Raw genomic sequence first — 20,606 nt, 5'->3', positions numbered from 1 at the left:
TTGAGGGGTCTGGTTGTACACACAAGCGCTGACTACTGTACTTTTAAGCTTTGCCAACTTGAAAGATAAGACTTTTACTTACATTTCTATGATTATTATTGACATTGAACAATTTATAATGTCATCATTGGCTTATTTTATTAACTAATTACTTTTAATTGAACAAGAAAAACACATGCATTGGTGAAAAAATTCTTACATTGTGAGACAAAATACAATGAAAGATAAGCCTCTCCCTTGAGGCAATCGCTGATGTATTTCTTGCATATCTTTACAGGATAGTCTAAGTGTATCAATCATATTAACCGACTCCCACTTTTATTTTTAACACAGATGTTAGCTTACTATGTACACTATTCTGATTCTTTTCACTTCGTGTGATATCATAGAAATTTTTCCTTATCTACACAGATAGACACACCTCCTTTTTAACAGTATTATAATATTCTACTGCTTAGCTGTATGAGGACTTATTAAACACCCCCTTGTTGATGGACATTTGGTTGGTGGTTGTTTTCAGCTTTTTAGTGTTGCAAACAACTCTGGTAAACAACTTCGTAAATCTTTATTTTTGCACTTGAATATCAGTGGAATTGTTGGGTTAATACCTAATCACATGCGTATACATTTTGGTGGATACTGCCAAATTGCATTTTATTCCAGTATATGTTCTTATCAGTGCAAGGCCATGATTTGAGTGATTTCCCACATCTTTGTCAATATTATAATTATCTAAGTTTTTAATCTTCGGTAATCCATGGTGAGAAAAATAGAATAATGTTGGAAGTTTTGACTTGCATTCCTTTAATTATGAGTAAGAATCTTTGCATGTAATTATAAATCATCATTATTTGTTACTTTATTTCTTTTTGTGACAGTGTGATCCCGATTTTAGAATCTTTATTAAAATGGGACATAGTTTTGTCAATTTTTTTTTTTTACATATATGTTTTTATTCTTTTTCAAATTCTTTTCCCATTTAGGTTATTACAGAATACTGAGCAGAGTTCCCTGTGCTATATAGTAGGTCCTTGTTGGTTATCTGTTTTAAATATAGCAGTGTGTACATGAAAATGCTGCTGAATATTTGTGTTTTCTGCTTTAGAGATGAAAGTAAAAAGGTCTTTGAAAGTGATTCAAGAAAGGGGAAGGTACAACCACTGTTACTTCCAAATTCATGAATTCACATTTTCCCAATTTTCTTAATAGAATGATTGGAAATTGAAGTGTTTTATTTTAATTTTGGCAGAGGGAGGGCTTGTTAGGGTAATTGGGAGAGAGAGAAGCCAATTGAAGGTTTTTTGCTTGATTAGAATGAAAGAACTGTGAATGGTGTAGCTGCTTCTGAACTTGGCGGATTGAATTTCCACAGTGGTTTTAGAAATTCTCTACAAATGGAATCCTTTTAGGCATGTAAAGTGTTGATTGTAGCATCATGTGAAAGAAGCATGGTTTAATGGTAAGGGCTGGACTTATCCTGGACTTGGGAAGTCTCTGCTTAGGAAGTCTCTGCTTTGTTAGCCCACACAAATCCCTTTACACCTTATACCTCAGGACCCCTTGACAGGTTCTCTCTCCCAGTGATGGCAGGTATCCTTCTCATCAGTATATTCAGTCATCTTTACATTTGTTACAGCATCTGTGTGGAGAAGGAGAACATTGGGTATCATGTCCTAATTTTAATTTAGATAAACCTGTGACCTTTTTTCTTGATGATTTTACAATATTGCCAGTTTTAAATCTCCCTAAACTGAAGATTAAAAAGAAAAATGACACCATGAGTAATCTTGTCTATTCATTTCTGGATTGAATTTATTTTTTAAATGAATGTTTAAATACATTTTACCCAATTAATAATAACTTAGTGAAACTCACCACTTTTTATCTCATACAGTACTGAGCACATGTCTTACATGTAGTAAATATCCTGAAAGTCTTTGTTAATGAGTCAGGTAAATGCAGACTATCAGCACTTTATCCTCCCACTACATTATTAAATCTTTACACTGAGAATGTACTAATTTTTTCCAGTTGTAAATTCTTGTTTTGACTTAAAATTGAGACTACATCATAGTAGTCTCAATTTGCTGATGTTGGTTGTCTAATAACTAAAATCCCATCAGATAAGCACAAATCTACTTCTAGCTTATTTATAGGAATTATAGATGTTGGGCTTATGAAATAGAAAATACTTCTCCTCCTCCTGTTTTCAAAAGATTCAAATTTATGATAAAAGAACAAAAAAGCTTAGCTGATTTCTGTTGCTAGTTAAGTTTAATGACTACCACCTGAAAATCATGTGTGACAGTTGAAATACTCCCTTACTCCCACTAGAGGGGGATTCCTTCCAACTTAGGTAAAAATGCTATTAGATACAACATGAAAACCTCTGTGTGACATTGATCTTTCTTTTTTATTAAATTGAAGTTAATCTCATGTTTTAAAAATCAGCTGTCCTTCTGTAGGTATTGCAATTAAAATCTTACGGAAATAGAAATTATAAAGGACACTGAACTAGAGTGCACATGTATTTAAACCATAGTGCTTTTGAACAAACCGTAAATTTTTAAAAGTTGCTTTAATTAAACTGGTTAATACTTGGGAATTTCAAAACATCACTTTGAGCCCTCCTGGAGATAAAATCTAGGGTAGAAGATGAGGCTGACCTTTTGAGATCCACCTCCTTACTCCAATCCCCAAGGTCTGTCTTCGTCTCTGTCTGCTGGCATACCACATGGAGAGTTCCTAAATTCCACTTGAAAGTTTTGGTTTGCTATCATCTCAAGTTGTCCAATTATATTAAAGCCATATCTTTAAATAGATTTCTATTTGCCATTGAATTTTCTTACTACTTTGACTTTTCGTACTGTGTTAAGCAAATGCAGAACTCACTCTGGAGATGATCTTTGCAGATTTAAACATATAATATGTTTTAAAAACACTTCTATACATATTAAAATATCATATCAAGGGTGAATGTACCTAACACTGAGGTATGCAGGTATGAAGTATGTGTATAATTCAAGAGTAAATGTCATATTGTGTTTATAGTAGCTAAGATTTGGTGAATTTGTTGCTTGTGCTTTTCCTTAACTAAAGTTTCTGATGTTGATTAGAAGTTTTAATGTAAAAATATTTGAGGTTAGTAACCTAGTGTTGTGAAAGGCAGGACTTAGGAAATTCAAACATATGTAAATTGCAAATAACTGGGTTCTTTTTTTTTTTTTTTTCCTTAAAGACTATAAGAAGATCTTGTTTCTAAATCTAACAGTTAGCTTTTAGTGTAAACAGAAATGCTGTCAGTGACTCTTATAATGATCTTGTGCTGTAGTTAGCCAACATTTCAGTCTTTAGCCTAAAATCACATTTGGTGTCAGCAACACATGGTTTTCATCCAAACTAGGCTGCTCGTCTTCTCAGTACCAATCATGCGTTTCTCTTGCTTTGTGCACCAATCTCTGTCAGGTACCAGGTGGTGGGGGAGCGTCACTTTCAGTAGAGCAGTTGGAGAGTACAGTTTGTTTCCTCATTTCTTCTGTGACCCCTTTACTTTCATACTGGATGACAGTCTTATTGCAGTGATCTTCCTTTCTGTATTTTCTTCCCCCCAAGGGAAAAATCCAATGTTTTTTTTTATAGCAAGATACACTGGATAGCCTGTATGTTTTCTACTTAAGTGTCTACCACAAATGCCTGATTTTAAGGTGTTTAAAACTAACAGTGAGGGACTTCCCTGGTGGTCCAGCGATTGGGACTTCGCCTTCCAATGCAGGGGGTGCAGGTTCGATCCCTGGTCAGGGAGCTGGGTTCCCACATGCCTAGAAGCCAAGAAGCCAGGAAGCCAAGATGTGGAGCAGAGGCACTATTGTAACAAATTCAATAGAGACTTAGAAAATGGTCCACATAAAAAAAAAAAAGAAACACTAACAGTGAAGCCAGGTAGTCTGACATTACTGCCCCACCTCCACTGTCTTCCCCAGACACTTAAAAAATAATTCTTATTTGTTCTGTTGCTTTCTTTCCTTGCTCTTTTCCATCATATACTGGTACTTTGTAGTAGTCAAACTTAAATGCTTTATACAGCAGACTGAATAATTAGGTTTAAAAAACAGTAATTATCAATACACGTCTTGTTCCACACAGCTTTTAAAATTCATGTTAATGAGCTCTGTCTTCTAATGCATAAGACTGACAGGCAATTTTGAAGTTTTGCCATCATTTCTCAACTTGTTGCTTAGACTCTGTCTGCCTTTTCCTGAGTATTGCTTTCAGGAAGTCTTGCTCTGCAGCATTCCCGAGATTCAGGACTACCCACTCTGATGTGAATGAGACAAGAAATTACTAGCAGCTTCACAAGCATGATGAAATTGCTTTATGGAGCATAGCTTTCCCCTCACTGACAGTAAAAGTTCAAAAAGTATACGCAGCATCTTGTGATTTAAGTGAGAAGCATGATTCTCCTAACTTCCCAGATCATTTTGAAGAACTTATACCACCACTTCAACATGATAGCAAATATATTAATTTGATAGGTGCTCACCCTGTTATAAAGCTGGAAGCCAGGGCAGTGACCTGGATTTATACCCACTCATGAAGAGACTCACAGATCTCTCTTTCTTGACACCTGACATAAATTGAATGCCAGCTTTCTCAAAATTCTTAGTTCTGGGCCACGCCTGTGCTCTGGTGTCTACGGTTAGACTCAAAGGAGGTTTTTGATAGTGCCTAAATTATTTTTTTCCTTATGATTTCAGGTTGAAGTCTTGACCTCGGAGGATACTGCCTTTGGACTCAAGGTGTGTAGTCTGATGCAGCTTGTTGTATAGGTTTCATCAGCTCCCCTAAGTGGATTGGAAGACTCAACAGAGAGGGCTTGTGTTTTTCTAATCAGATGGAGAGGCCCTAAAGTCTTCCAGAGTTTCAGATTTCCCTGTTATTGGGATTAGGATTAGATTATGGTAGTATTTTCTTTTCCTTCTTTCTTTGTTGTGGAGAATATGAGACATAGTATAGGAGACCAAGAGTTTCATTTAGTAGTAAATGACTTTCAAATTTGAATGAGCCATGGAATAGAATTTACTGAAATTCCCACACCCCCAGGTTGGGGACTGTGAAATTCAACCACTGAGTGGTATCAGAGTGCTGTGTTTAGTTCATAATTCTAACTTCATTCATTCATTTATTTATTATCCCTGCTTCAGATATGTATTGGACCCTTGTGTTCCAGTCACGACTAGATTAAATCTCAGCTCCTGCCCTTGGGCTGCTCACAGTCAGTTTGTAGGTATCGGCCTATAAACAGATAAATTAGCCTGTGGTGTGGTTGTCCCCGTGCTGAGTTCCGCCAAGGATGTGGAGTGTGGTGGAGTTGAGTGGGAAGGCGTTCTCGGAGGTTGATCCCTGGGCAGAGCTTGAGGGCTTGGCTTGTATTTAGGCAAGAGAGGACAGGAGAAATGAGAGCTGTTTTCAGGTCAGAGGAGAACCATGAAAAAACTCAGAGGGAACTAAAAGTAGTTAAATTCTGCCTCTGTGGCAAGCTCTAGGGTTGAAAAGGTTAAAGATTTGAATTTTATCCTACAGAAAATGCGTAGCTATTAAAAGATTTAAAGTCAAGTAGTGGTTAGATTTGCAACCTAGATAGATGATTTTGGCCACTTTGTGGAGGATGGATTTGCCAGAGACCAGTGAAGGGGTTGACTAGGTCAGGTGAAAGATGATGTGGGCCAGAGCTGGCATAGTGGAAGAGGAAAGAGATCCTTAAGAAGTAAGTCTGCAGGACCTGATGATCACAGATATGCAGGGTAAGGAAGGCAGAGGAGCTGAGGGTGAGATCAAGGAATAGATTGGTTACACTGAAATACAGAGCACAGACGGAGGAGTCACAGATTTTTAGAATCATAGTCTTCCAGACCTGTAGTTCTTTTTATTAGATTTACTTGCCTTTTGTACATATTTGCTAGTAATTCTTTTTTTTTTTTTTTAAATAACATGTATTTTAAAGTATTTGTTTTTATTTATTTATTTATGGCTGTGTTGGGTCTTCGTTTCTGTGCAAGGGCTTTCTCTAGTTGTGGCAAGTGGGGGCCACTCTTCATCGCGGTGCGCGGGCCTCTCACTATCGCGGCCTCTCTTGTTGCGGAGCACAGACTCCAGACACGCAGGCTCAGTAGTTGTGGCTCACGGGCCCAGCCGCTCCGCGGCATGTGGGATCTTCCCAGACCAGGGCTCGAACCCGTGTCCCCTGCATTGGCAGGCAGATTCTCAACCACTGCGCCACCAGGGAAGCCCATTTGCTAGTAATTCTTAAACCATGTAACTAAACTGGTGAGAAGTACTCACTAGGGGAGCCTGACTTTACTCTCATATAGTTGTATAGAAGGACAGCCTAGGTGCCATCAATTACTTTGAAAATCACAAGTTTCGGAGGGTAGTTGGTGAAAACTTGAGAGCGTAAGGTACGGGTACTCTTACCTGACTCCTACTTTCCCTTCTAGATGCTAGGCATTTTGTTAGTACAATCAAATTAGTTGTGCTGCAAGTACAGGTGGATGACATTGTAATACTACCAAAATCAAAACTGTTTGGAGGTTATAAGCTTAGCAAGGTATTACATTGTAAATAAATATAAATTAAAAGTAAAAAGACATTAACACTTTATAAATACTTAAATATTTGGTAAACTAACTCAAGTTTTATATCCTTAATTTGTTTTTTTTGCCTCTATATCTACCAAAAATTACTAAAAGAAAGCTAATTATAAATAGAGCTAATTTGGTATTTGCAGTATTTAACATATGGTCGTCTTCTGAATTTTTCATTGTTTATTAAATACCCAGCATGCATGCAGAATATTCCCTGCATATTTAATAAACCTGTAGGGTCAGTTCTTATGAACTCATCTCCACAATCCTTCATACTTATACTGAGTATGCAGCAGGATTGTGGAAGATTATTGTACCAGCAGCTCTCATGGCTTGCCCCACTCTGTAAAGGCTTTGCATTTGTTTTATGGCTAAACTAGCAGATTGCTTTTGTAGCCTTAAATTCAATTTGTAGGAACACAAATTTGAAATTTTTTTCCCATGATTGAATGATTTTTAAAGAATTAGATGCTTTTCACTTTTGCATATCTACTCAAAAGTGTTTATACATGTAACTATTATCTGTAAGTCAGCAAATATGTTTTTATCTTGTTTCTTAAAAGGTCTAGGTGTTCAGTATTGGTCAGGTTTTTGAACACTTATTCGCAATTGATCTTTGTTCCTGTTTTGTGTACGCTGGGAAAAATAACTCAAATCTGACTCACTGGTAACACCTCAGTGGCATCATCTTGCTGGATGTGGAGTATGTGTCTATCCCATATACGTCTCTGATCCTTTTAGTGATCTTTAATGTGCCTTTGATCTTTCTTTACTTTCTTTTTTGGACACTATCTAATTACTCATTTCTTGTATGCTTCGTTTTCTCCCAAGTCGAACTAAAATCTACAAACTTAATATTTACTTAATATCTACAAGCATGAATTCGTCAGTCTCAGTGGAAAATGACTTAACTGTGTTGGGACCCAGAGGTGCAAACAACCTATTTCTGTTGATGAGTGTGGTGAAACTATAACCCAGGAAAACAATTTTGCAGTCATTCAGAACTGTCATGCCTATTGTGGCTGTTTTAACATTAATTTTTTTAAAGCTAATCTAATAGGAAGGAAGTATCTACGCTCTTTCTTCTTCTCCACAAATCTTAATTTTGCACAAATCCTGATTCATTGTTTTATTAGGCTTATCTCAGGCAAAGGTAACTTAGAATTTGAAGAATTTGAACATTTCAACTGATTTCTAGTGGTTCTGAGTTTTGTAACTTCGGCGGTTGTTTCTGTACAGGTCTAGTAAGATGCTTAATTAATTTAAAATTATGTATACTTCTCACAAACAAGAATTTCAGTGAATAGAAGAGGTGTTTCAAAATAAAAAAATGAGCAAAGATATTTGGAAAGGAAAGTTCTGCAAACTATAGACTGCGGATCTTGACTTCAGCTGTGATCAGGACTTGAATGTATTAAAAAGTTTATAATTCTGTAGAATAATAAATCAGGAATCTCCGGGGCAGCCAACATGGGTTGGTTCTTTTTACAAGATAAGTACACCTTCTATGTCATTAATATACTAGGTAAAGCTGGTAGTGATAATGAGACGATAAATCAGCTAAGCAGATATATATATAATTATATTGTTAAACATAGAAAAAGGCTAAAAATTTGACTTCGTTGCTTATGAGTCCTACAAAGAAATTTATAGTAGGGTAGTAAAAGAGAAATGAGTGAAATATCTCTGGGTTGTTAAAAAAGAAAAACTATGTAAACATAACTTTTCCATACATTTCTTAAGAGATCTTATCAAAATCTAAATAAATCACTTAAAAATTTCATGACCACAAATCTTTTGCCCTCTCATTTGTTGTATATAGCTAAGTCAACAATTACAAAGAAGCAAGATTCATTTCACTATTAACTTAAACATCTTTGCTAATCTAAGTTCTGCAGTTACACTCATTGAATTCATTCTGTCATTCTAATGCATTTCATTTAAACAAATACCTGTGGAATAAACATACATGTTTATTTATGTGTTGGGAATGCAGTGGTAAGAATAATAAACCGTTGCTTCTGTGGACCTTACATCCTTTTTTTTTTAAATTATAATAATATTTATTATTATTTTTTTGGCAGCGTTGGGTCTTCATTGCTGCGCACAGGCTTTCTCTAGTTGCGGCGAGTGGGGACTACTCTTCGTTGAGTTGTGTGGGCTTCTCATTGTGGTGTCTTCTCTTGTTGCCGAGCACAGGCTCTAAGCGCGAGGTCAGGCTTCAGTAGTTGTGGCTCGTGGGCTCTAGAGCACAAGCTCCGTAGTTGTGGCACACGGGCTCAGTAGTTGTGGTTCACGGGCTCTAGAGCACAAGTTCAGTAGTTGTAGCACGTGGGCTCAGTAGTTGTGGCTTGCGGGCTCTAGAGCACAGGCTCAGTAGTTGTGGCGCACGGGCTTAATTGCTCCACGGCATGTGGGATCTTCCCGGACCAGGGCTCGAACCCGTGTCCCCTGCATTGGCAGCAGGTGGATTCTTAACCACTGCACCACCAGGGAAGTCCCAGACCTTATATTCTTGACACAACTTTTGGAATGATCTTATTCCAGGCAGAAATTCCAGAAGAGATGCAAATTTATATTCTCCTTTTGTATATAATTTTTTGCTACTCTATGGTATAATTGCTTTAATTGAATCTACTTGTTGTATTCTACAAAATGGAATAGAATTCCAGTTTGACTTATAAAACTTAAAAATGACAAAGGGATTAGTCATCTGTAAACAAAATTTGAAAATAAAAGTGAAATTTATTTTGTCTTTTTAAATATAAGGTACTTTTAATTGTGGAAAATTGTCTAGGTGGAGGATCATATTTGGCAGTGACTTCAGTTACCTTTGGACTTATTCCTTTATTTTGACATCTGACCGTTATGAAAATCATCTGTATTTTCCTCCTCCATATACAAGTAAAAGTTATGTTGCAGTCTGTGTCTGTCTAACTGCTTGTCATAAGGTCTAAGAGGGAAATAGAACACAGCATTGGTAGCGCATCTCTGAATGGGCTCCCTTTACTAAGTAACCAAAAAAGTGACCTTGGGGAAAAGTGGGAGGAGGTTCATTTGCTGTTTTTCTTTTCTGATCACTTCAACTTACGGGAGTCAGGCCTAATCAGTTCTCACTGCATATTCTGGTCATCTAGAACTGTGCTGTCTAATAATGGTAGTTACTACCATGTGTGGCTATTTAAATTTAAATTAATTCAAATTAAATTTAAAATTTATTTCTTCAATTGCACTAGCTAGCTACATTTCAATAGCTACATGCTGTTAGCAGCTACCATATTGGCATAGTGCATGTACTTGAAGTGCATTTCCAACTTGAAAGAAAGTTCTGTTGGCCAGAGCTGGTCTAGAAAATAAAAGTTCCAAGTATTCATAAGACACAGACATTGTAACATAATACATTTCACAATTAGAATAGAAATTTTTTTAATTGATAGAAAATCCTGAGGATTAGAGCCGGTTAGTAGAGAACAGAAGGAATTTGCTCTTTTGGTAAAGTAGCATAAAGCAGAGGGGATGTTCTGTTCAGTAAAAAATATATATAAAAAATATAATAAAGTTGGCATTTCCCATTGGATTTTGAGAGTAGAAAGGTTTTAAACTGGGTCATGAAATTAGGCATCCTTCTGGTTCTGACTGTTGTAATGTGTCATTAATTCATTGATTTACCTGGGGTTATGCCTGGGGGCTAGGAGTATAGTATTTCAGATTTAGAATGTTTAGCTTCACGTAATAAGAGATTCTACCTGTTCAAATATCCTTTCTTTATTAATGTAACCACATGAAAGCATACATTAATATGTTTGTGTTTTTTCCTTCTTCTTGTGAAGCCATGTTAACTTCGGTTCTTCTAAACTCTTTCTATCTTCTTACCAGGGTGTGTTTTCTAGTGAATTTACTTGGCTAACTCTCTAAGAAGGGTGTGAATATAAGTTAGGTATAAAAGTATATTTAGGGTAACAATGTCGTTGAAATGAAACCAGCAAACATTTTCTTTTTGAAGTTCATAATCATATCAACTCATATTACTTTTTATAATATAAAGGATTTATTTTTGCATTTACAATTTTTTATTTAATCAAAATCTACTAGAAATCCTTAGAGGAATAAAGGACCAAGCTTATTCTTTACTGTTTCAGCCATTGAATCTAAGTTAAAATGAGAATATATATATTGGTAAAGCAAAAGAATTTTCTGTTTCTCTGTAGAAGAAAGACTGGAGGAGGAAAAACAAAATCCATAGCAGTTCTCAAGTCTGGATTTGGGAACCCATGTTGAGTCCTTCCCTTCTTTTGTTAGAGAATTTCCCAGCCTCTCAGTCTGCCACCTGCTGGTGGTTCAAACACTTACACGTTTGATTTTTAAATAAATCTGCTTTTTTCTTATTTAGGAAAGCTTTGGGGGAAATGTTCTATTTACACTCACCTGAAATATTTTGGTGCAGTTTTACTTGTCATGTTTAATTTTATTTTTAAAAGCTATTTTAGCTTCTTTTTCAACTCTGTCTTTAGAGGATTATGTGAATATAAAATTTAGAAAAGACAGAACATTATTAAGGCCAAAGCATATGCCACTAAGAGATAAAGACAGACTTATGAAGGTCTTGAGGTCTTGAGTGCCATGAAGGGGGTTACTTGGCAGTTGTTGTGGGGGGGCAGGAGGGTCTTCCCTAATTTCTGAATTTGGATGAAACATGGAACAGCAGGCCTGCCCTGCTCTTTTGTAGTTAAGACTACTTAAGTGGAAGTGAGCAGACCTAGAGTTTACTTTAAATCATAGTATAAGATTGGAAAATTGATTCCTTGCTCTCATTAAGGTTCTTTTCAGCCCTAAAATGCCACAGGTCTTCTGTATTCATTAGGTCAGACCTTCAATTCTGTGCTCATTTACTCTTCTTCTGATTTCTCCCTGCGAGTGCTTACTAGTTTAAGCTATTTTCATTGTGTTGGGGGAAATACAAATATTTTTGTCCATAAACAAACATTCCCAATGAAATAAAGCCAGGCAAAGATTTAAAAAAGAGAAAGTATAGGAATTTTATTTTCTGCCATCTTTAATCTCCTGTCCTAACTTCCTTTGGAGCCTCCTTGACTAATTCTAGAGCCTTAGATTCATGGGTCGGTTATCTGTTCATCATTTTCTCAAAGAGGAAAAGTACTCCAAAATATTAATTTATTTTCACAATGACTAAGGCTGAGGGAGGTAACGTGACTGGTTTTAAGCCCTATTTAGTGGCAAAGTAGGGAAAAAATTCAAGTTTCTGCCTCCCAGGCCAGTGCCCTTTATACAGAATTACAGCAATGCTTATTTTTAGTCTTCCCAGTACTGGAACTGTAGATTAGATTGAGTCTTACAGTATTGACATTTTTACAGCTTAAATTGCCAACAGTGTTGGCAATTTCATATGACTCAATCCAATGTATTAGGGCTCTCCTATGTCATTTTAGATCTGCATTCAGCAGTGAAAACACTGTTTTTCTTTAAAAGCTGTTTATCCCAATTGCAGTGTGTATGTGCATACTAGTTGAAATATCAGGTGATCACAAGATGTTTGTGGAATTTAATTGGCATGAAAGGACTCTAAGCCACATAGCCCAATGAAGAATGTGTGATGTTTCCAGAATAGGCTCTGACAGTATATAAAAAATCAGAAATATTCATCATGACCACGTGGGTTCTTGGTGTGGTAGGAGCTCCATTTCTTCTAGACCAAATGCTCTGTCAGGTGATGGTAGAGGGCAGACTCTTTGGATGGACTTACTGACTGTACGGCGTGGGTCACTAGATCTACTAAGTATATTTGTACAAAAATGTTTGCCCTGATGGTGGTGAATATAGGAATGTGAGTGGAGGCTAGCGGAATTCATGCCTGCTTTTGTCAGACTTACATTGGCTTTTAAGAAAAGATGTTAGGAATTAAGCACGGCCCCAGGTGCTGTGGATCTCAAAAGTGATCTTTTTAAGGGAGGGAGGAGTTATGCTCGAATGAAAGCTTATTTACTTGCATATTCTGGCATTTGATTGACTCTGTTTTTCTGCTGGGACATTATTTTGGCACTCTTTTTTTTGAGGACTTAATTTCTAGTAATAATAAAAATGTGCATATATTCTCCTTATCCCCACCCTGAAACACCTGTTCATTGGGATGTGTACAAATAATTAGAGACATGTCTCTGGGCTTGCCTAGAAAATTCCTTAGCATAGAGTTACTGTGACCATATTAATAATCATCAAGCTGCTTAAGATTTTGTTGGGAAGAAGCAAAGAAATTATTCTAGGGGAGATGGGGGATGATTTTGATTGCATGTGTTTTAAGTTCTCTCCTATGCCAAATTTTAAAGCCAGTTTTGTTTCTTCAGATGGTGAAAACCCTCCTCCTCCCTTAAATCTGGCTTTTACCCAAGTCATGTCAGTTTTTGCAAGTCAGTTGAGAATGTCAAAGTGACTGGTGTTGAAAGAGCCAATATGTTGGAAGATGTTTAAAGCCAAGTAGAACATTTATATGAATTAAAGAATATATTAGGATATGATTTTTAAAACTCATATTTGAAAAAAAACCTGTTGAATTAATACTTGCATACCAGATGTATCACTGATAAATACTTGTAACAGATACTCCCCAATAAGCAATAAAATTACCATTTTACAACTGAAGTAATCTATCCTGTGGGTACATTTGCAAAGATATGCCAACGAAAATACATGCAGAGTTCTTGAAGTAATAATGCAAATAAAACATTTCGTATTATAATTTTAAAACAACAGGATTAGGAAACAAAAAGTCTGGGAGACTATTTGTTGTGTCTAAATTCTGCTTTTACTCTGGTCTTCTGACAGTTGGCTTTTTGATATTGTACAATTGCCTTAGTGTCTTTGTGTGTACTGAAGGACTGAATTGTCTGACAGAGTTGTGGTTGAAAATCGTACAAATTCTAAATAATAAAAGTAATAAGTATATCTTGTTTGCTTCATTGCAATAATTGCCTATTTTCATACTTTCCTGAATTCTGCTGGTGTCGTGGCTACCATTGAATCACAAAGTAGAGGGTTTTGCCATGTATAATTTATTCATTTGTGCACAGCCAAAGCATCCGTGCAGTGTGCAGTGATTGTGTGGCCCTGTGTGCCAGGTCACCGGGACTTGCTGCTGTGATTCGCTGCCCACTTTGCCCAGCGAGTGGGCACTGGCCTCCAGCTGAGCGGGAAAGCCTTCTCTCCAGGCCAGAGCATACCTCAGGGGTGGATTTCCTTTGGTCTTAGATGGAAATGTGAAAAGGAGTGATGAAGGTGAGGAAGGGAAAAGTACAAGGAATAGTAGGTCTCATGCTCTATGTGATCGAGATAGAGTAATTAAATCCTACAGGAAATTTCATTTACTTCTAGCTACACATTGCAATTTAAGGCGCTCAATTGGCTGCTTCCTAAGAAGCTACATACATTTTTATAAGAAATTCCTCTTAACTTCCCTCCACTCTTCCCAAATTAAATTTTCATTTCAGGATGACTTTTTTGTGTCTCACTGAAGCGGGGGAGAGGAGGTGAAGAATGGAGTAGCAAATGAATACATATTATTTAAAATGAGAATTCAGGACTTCCCTGGTGGCACAGTGGTTAAGAATCTACCTGCCAATGCAGGGGACACAGGTTCGAGCCCTGGTCTGGGAAGATCCCACATGCCGCACAGCAACTAAGCCCGTGCGCCACGACTACTGAGCCTGTGCGCCTAGAGCCTGTGAGCCACTACTACTGAGCCCACGCACCTAGAGCCCGTGTTCCACAACAAGAGAAGCCACCGCAATGAGAAGCCCACGCACAGCAATGAAGAGTAGCCCCCGCTCGCCGCAACTAGAGAAAGCTCACGCACAGCAACGAAGACCCAACACAGCCAATAAATAAATAAATAAAATAAAACGAGAATAAAATGAGAATTGGATATAGGCCTAGATTGGATATTACACATTAAATATCATGGTAAAATCCATAAGCTTATAAAAGTATTCAAACAAATTTCCTGAACATTTGTCAGAATTTTAAAATATGTATGTTTATTTATTGCATCTTAAATTTGTAATTATGTTCTTCTAAGTTTCTCACATTATATCCCTATTTTTGTCTCATTTAATTTTTAATCCCCTTATCAAGATGTAAGCATAGTTTCTTTATTCGTGGTAATGTGTTAACCTGTATTTAATATTGTCATAGTTTTAAAAAAGTTATTATATACAATTGCAGTATAAGAACAACAGATATTCAATTAAAAAGTATTTCCTGTGACAAATGAGTATTTTGGAAAGAAGCTGGGAAATCCTGATTTTTAGGATGCAGAAGATATCTTCACCGTGTAGACATTTGAAGGGCTTCAATTTTGATAGTAAATAAAAAATTTATTAAAAATTTAATATTTTGTTTTACCTTATGTGAGTCATGAAGTAGAACTAATGACATCATTCATGAAATGACTTTGTTTTTTGATTGACAGTGGAATTTTTCATTTTGCGCTATTTAATAGTATGTGCAAACATCTGGAATCACAAGTATTATAAAGACATGCAGGTGCATGTTGTAAATAGTTCCCGCTTGTGCACATGTATGTGTACATTCTTTTCTTTTACATAGAATGTATGGAGAAGTTGACCTCCCTAAAGGATAAGTTTGAAAAGGAAGGAAATGGAGATCTGCCAGGCTTGTTGGCTAGAGTCATGGACAAGAGCAAGGCCTGTCTGAACTGCCACTCAGTTTTTATTCTGCGAGTTTGCAGGGTTGGTGATTAGAGTGGCTTTCGCCCAATTATGCTGTGATTATTCTGCTGCACTGTAATTGACTGGGGAGATATGCTAATACCTGTCATTTGGGATGATAAAAGATGAGCGGGGGACGCAATGCATTATTTAGCTGGCTGTGTGATAGATGAGGGGTGCGCAGAGTGCTTTAATTGCTGAGAAGAGAGGTTAAGCTGAACGAACGGATGAATTAGAAATGAGTTTTTTTATGGCTTGTGGAAAAGTGAAATAAAGGAAAATGTGCCTTAAACTAAAGCAGCAGATAGAAATGAGCACAACGAAACTAGATCCAGGCAGCTTGCTTTATCAATTTAAATATTAACGAAAAATGTTTAGAGTTCAGTATATAATAATTGGAAGGAGAATATACAATAGATTCTCATATTAAGCAAAAAAAAAATTGTTAAAGGAATTGTTTTTATTTGAGATGACAGTATTTGTGATTTGTAACCTCTTAAATTCATACTGTATGTTAGATTATACTGAAACGTAATATGCAACTATTCTGAATTGCATGCTTTGTGTCTTTTGAATGTTAGCTTAGAGGTATCTAGATTTCTTGTGCCTGTGTATCTTTCAGTAAATGCAGGCAGAGGAAGGCAAGAAAGAAAAAAAAAAAAAAAGAATGTTTATATATATACCAGGAAAATGTAATGATATAATTGGTGAGAGAGAGTGTATAGCTAATTCTTAAGTGACAGGATTGAAGGCAGCCAGTGGTACAGTTTTTACATGCTGCACACTTAGGTATTGGTATTTTTATGGAAAATAAATTCATGAAAGTGTGGTATTTTCCCTTTCGTATTGTTTCCTTTTGTCACACCCATGTCTAATCTCATATCTGTATTTCACAAAAGTATTTTAAAATACTCCATTGTAACCTGCATGGTTATTTATATGATTTGATGTTAGTGTTTTGCGTTATTTTATTTTTGTGCATTTAGTAAGTAGGTAATTATTTTGAGAACGCAGTCAGACTAGCAGTTTGTGGAAACAGACTGTTAGAAGCTGAAGGCTGAGGCCTTGCCCACGTTGTCGGCTTTCAGGCACATTCTACTGCACCAGATAACGATGTAGGAGAGTGTTGTCCCCAGCTGTCCTATTTTGTCTTGTAGATGAAACAATGAGAATACAGGTTGAATAGCAGAAGTTCTGTTTTTTGTAAAATGAAGAAAATGACGCTTATATATTGTTGAATTATCTCCAGACCGTCCAGCTTCTCAGAGCCTGTGTGACTCGGCTAATAGAGCAGAATTTATCAGGGAATAGCTTTCAACCAGGTTATTGAATGGTAATGGATCTGTCTAGAACAAAGCATGCCTATTGGAATGGATGTCAGCTGTAGACAGATGCTACACTCTGCTACTCCAGTAAGTTTTGTTGGAGCTGATGGCTTTCCCCAAGTGTAACTGACACCTCTTTTGCACATTCCTTCGGAAACTCAGTGAAGTTTCCTTATGGATGTTTTAAATCAGTGTCCTTCTTGGAATTCCCAAGTAGACTCTTGTAACTACCTAACTCTTTCAGACGGATGTAATATTTAGGGCTGCTTCTATAGACCATCTTGTAAGGCTAAGTGGAAGTTATAAAGGAAAAGATGCAGTTAGCATCAAAGAACTTAAAATTAAATGGACAAAGGTAGGACAAACACAGCAACTTATGAACAAACAACAGCAGCGAAGGCCAGTTTTTACAAGCTTTAGTTACACTAATTTAAAATTTCATGTTTTAGTTAATATCACCTTCAGCTGACTCCGTAATGAAGGATGACAGCAGCACTTTGGAGATGTGGTGTCTTGGTTTTTTTTCTTGTCAATAGTATAAAAAGTTGTATACAAACCTATTTAATTTTGTACATCTTTTTAAAAAGTTACTAGCAGTTTAGTACTTTTCCTTCCTGGTAGGCAATTATTCAGTCCTGAGACATTGTGCCTGAATCTTGGCTATAATTATCATCACTTGAATGTGAAAATGATTCTTTCTTTAAGGTCCTCAGTTTGAAAGGTTTTGCTTTGTTTAAATGTGGTCAGAAAAAAACAAATCATGTTTGTGGCTTTTGTTGTTGCTGTTTACTTGATGTAAAGTGTCTCACTGTAAATTTGATGATAGCACGAAATTGTTCTTTTTTACACAATTGGATGTCTGGGAACTGTGATGTCACCATTCTTTACCTTAGATTTAAGTTCTTCCCCTTGGAAATGCTCTATCTTGAAACAGAATTGTAACATGAGACAGCATAAAGCTTTCTTAAATTTCCTTAGCATCCTTTAATACACTTACTGCCCAGTTGAAGGTTTTTTTTTTTTAATGGTGATGAGTTATAATGTTTTTTTTTAAGTAATGTGGTTGTATTATTTTATAAAATTTAAAATGCGACTAAAATTATTGCCACAGGGGACATTATTATATAGTTCATTTCTCTCATGTTATAAAGGTAGCAAGTGAAGCTCATGCGAGGACAACAGACCCACTAGACCTAGTATCTCCTTGCTCCTAATCTGGGGCTTTTTCTTTTATGCCTGTGGAGATGGTTCCTGCCTAATGAGCAAGGTATGTGGAAAATAGCTGTACACACTGAGCTGTGCAGGGGAAGAGAACCACCACATAAGCCTACTTACTAGACGTTACCAGTACAGGTATGGGTGCTCGAGTTGGTTAAAACAAATCATTGAAAAATGATACATACGTTACACATTTTATTTTAACACGAAATGTATTTATATGTACCTCCCTCTCCATCCATCTTACGGTTGTCTCAGCCATACCTAATTCTACAGCGATTTTTTAGCAGTTTGTTCAGCTTTAGTAGAGTAGGATTTTTCCACCTCCCCTCTTTTCACATTCATCCATTACTTGGTTCCATTTCTCATTAAGTTTTACAGCTAGAGGAGCGTGTAGCATAAGTATGCTTAGAGGAGGGAGCACAGGTAACTGCTGGGAAGCGGGCCCCTCAGCTGCCATGAGTAGGGAAGCAGGATCCGGGCCTTCTAGAGAATAGCGTCCTCTTCTCTGATTTTGAGCAGACGTCAGGAGGCAGTGAAGGCTTTGTTAGTGTACCCAGCGAGTACGTCAAGTTTCTGCTGTGTGGACCTGCAAGCTGTACACTGCTTCCCCTTTGCTGTCTTTTTTACAACTCCTAGTTCATTTCCTTAAGAAGTAACAAGTAATTACTTTTCCTTCTGCATCCAGCCAGGTCCTCAATACTGTGCCACTAGAAAAGATAGAGGTCATTAATCAATTTACTAGAGAATAATCGTGAGTTTACCTATCTTATTTTATGGTTTTGATTTTTTTCTTGCCAGTAAGGTAGTGTTTTTTTGTTCCTGTCTTTGTCGTGTAAATTCACCTGCAGAACTTGCGCAAAGTACCCTTGAGAATAAATGTTCAAAATTTTTGCTTTAAAAAGAAAATATAAAAGTGAATAATTACCTTAAGTCTCAAGCCTTTAGTGCTCAATGTAATATCTACTTGCAATTCTTTGTCTTCCTTAGATTTATTATACTACTCTTGATGAGGATAGAAAACTAACCTTTAAAAAAGGCAGAATTCAAAAATTCTTACATGTGCCCTCTGGTTAGATTGGAAAGGAAAGGAAAATTGCTAACGTATTCCTTTTCTACTGCTGAGTAACAAATTACCACAGATTTAGCAGCTTAAGACAACCACACCCATTAACTATCTCACAGTTTTCATGGGTCAGCAGTCCAGTTCTGGGGTCCTCCGCTCAGGGTCTCACAAGGTGGAGGTTGAGGCATTGTTGGGGCTGAGGTCTCATCTGAGGTACAGGTCCTCCTCCAGGCCCACTGATTGTTGACAGAATTCACTTCCTTGTGGCTCTAGTTCTGAGGTCCCCGGTTTCTTGCTGGACATCAGTCATGAGCCATTTCCCCATCACGTGGCCCTCTCCGCAACATTTTACTGGCAGGAGAGTTGCTTCAAATCTCTCCCACCTCTCTTAAGGGGTCACCTGATTAAGTCAGGCCCACCGAGGATAATCTTTAGTAATTGAGAGTCAACTGCTTAGGGACCTTAGTTACATCTGCAAAATCCCTTCTGCCCTATAAAGTAACATAGTCACTGGAGTGTTATTTTTCACATTCACAGTCTCACTTGCACTCCAGGGGAAGAAATTATGCAGAGTACGTACACTAGGAGCTAGGAATCTTGGGGGCCATCCTAGAATTCTGCCTACCACAGGTACTGATTCACATACGCTGTCAGATTTTAGGGATGAAAAGGTTTTGTCTGCATGTACTCAAAGTATCCTTATCTTGAATTTCAAAAAATGCAGTTCTGAGGAAATGAAAGTGGGGTATAATAGAACATATTTGACTGACAGCATTGAAAATAAATGATAAGCACCTTTAACAGAGTGATCCATCGTAACAGCAGTTTTATTTCTCGTATTGTTAGCTCCTGAGGCTTTGCTCTACAGCCAGAGAAGTAATCTCTTACTCTGGACTCTTACTGTGCAGCTGATGTGCTTCTGGGGCAGGTGGAGAATGCTCCGCATTGCTGTTTCCAGTGCTTCTGTTGCAAGGTTTTGATTATTTCAATTTCTCCTTCCAGTGGATATGTTTGGTTATGATCTTCGGGATCTTCACAGGTGTGCCAATTACAGAAAACCAAGTCTGGTGATTCTGGTTAGTTTCATAGACTTGCAATGCTAAGAAAAAAATTCTCTTACTATTAAAAAAAACACATTTTGACATTCAAATTTGACTAATCATTTTTGGAGTATATAAGGAGAAACGTGGCTTATGAAAGTCAAGTTTTATTTTAATTTTTAAAGAATTATTGTATTTTTTCCTATAAATTCTGTGGATCAGGCCCAGATATAATGTATAAAAAATACAAACTACCTTTTTTCTTTTTTTAAAAAAATCCATCTTACTTATCCTCTTAAAATTATATACCCACATAAAGATATTTTGAATTTATCTTTGGCCATACCTTCCTCCTTTCAGAATTACTTTAGAGAAAAATAGTATATTTTAAATAGGAATTCTTTTCATTTGATTAGAGTCCTTTTGATAGAGGAATTTCCTTGAGCCAAAAATTTAAACTGGCAGATGTGAAGCAAATCTAATGATGTTTAAAAGTTACTTTAAAGTTTCTTTGAAAATGCAACAAATACTTTAGTTTTAAAAAGTAACAAATATTTACTGCACTTAATTCTAGAATC

The 20,606-nt window shown here is 36.7% G+C and overlaps 1 protein-coding gene across 1 annotated transcript in view; it reads left to right on the top strand.

Annotated features, from left to right (window-relative positions):
• The window catches only part of ARID1B (AT-rich interaction domain 1B), a 405,049-nt gene that overhangs the window by 232,167 nt on the left and 152,276 nt on the right, over window positions 1-20,606 (top strand). Inside the window, 1 exon segment of the mRNA XM_068550751.1 lies at window positions 4,755-4,796. Coding sequence (XP_068406852.1) covers window positions 4,755-4,796 — 42 coding nt within the window.

The sequence above is a fragment of the Eschrichtius robustus genome, chromosome 9 (assembly GCF_028021215.1).
Source record: "Eschrichtius robustus isolate mEscRob2 chromosome 9, mEscRob2.pri, whole genome shotgun sequence".
NCBI classification, from domain to species: domain Eukaryota; kingdom Metazoa; phylum Chordata; class Mammalia; order Artiodactyla; family Eschrichtiidae; genus Eschrichtius; species Eschrichtius robustus.
The sequence above is the reverse complement of the archived record's forward strand: the minus strand, read 5'-3'. Positions and strand labels throughout refer to the sequence as shown.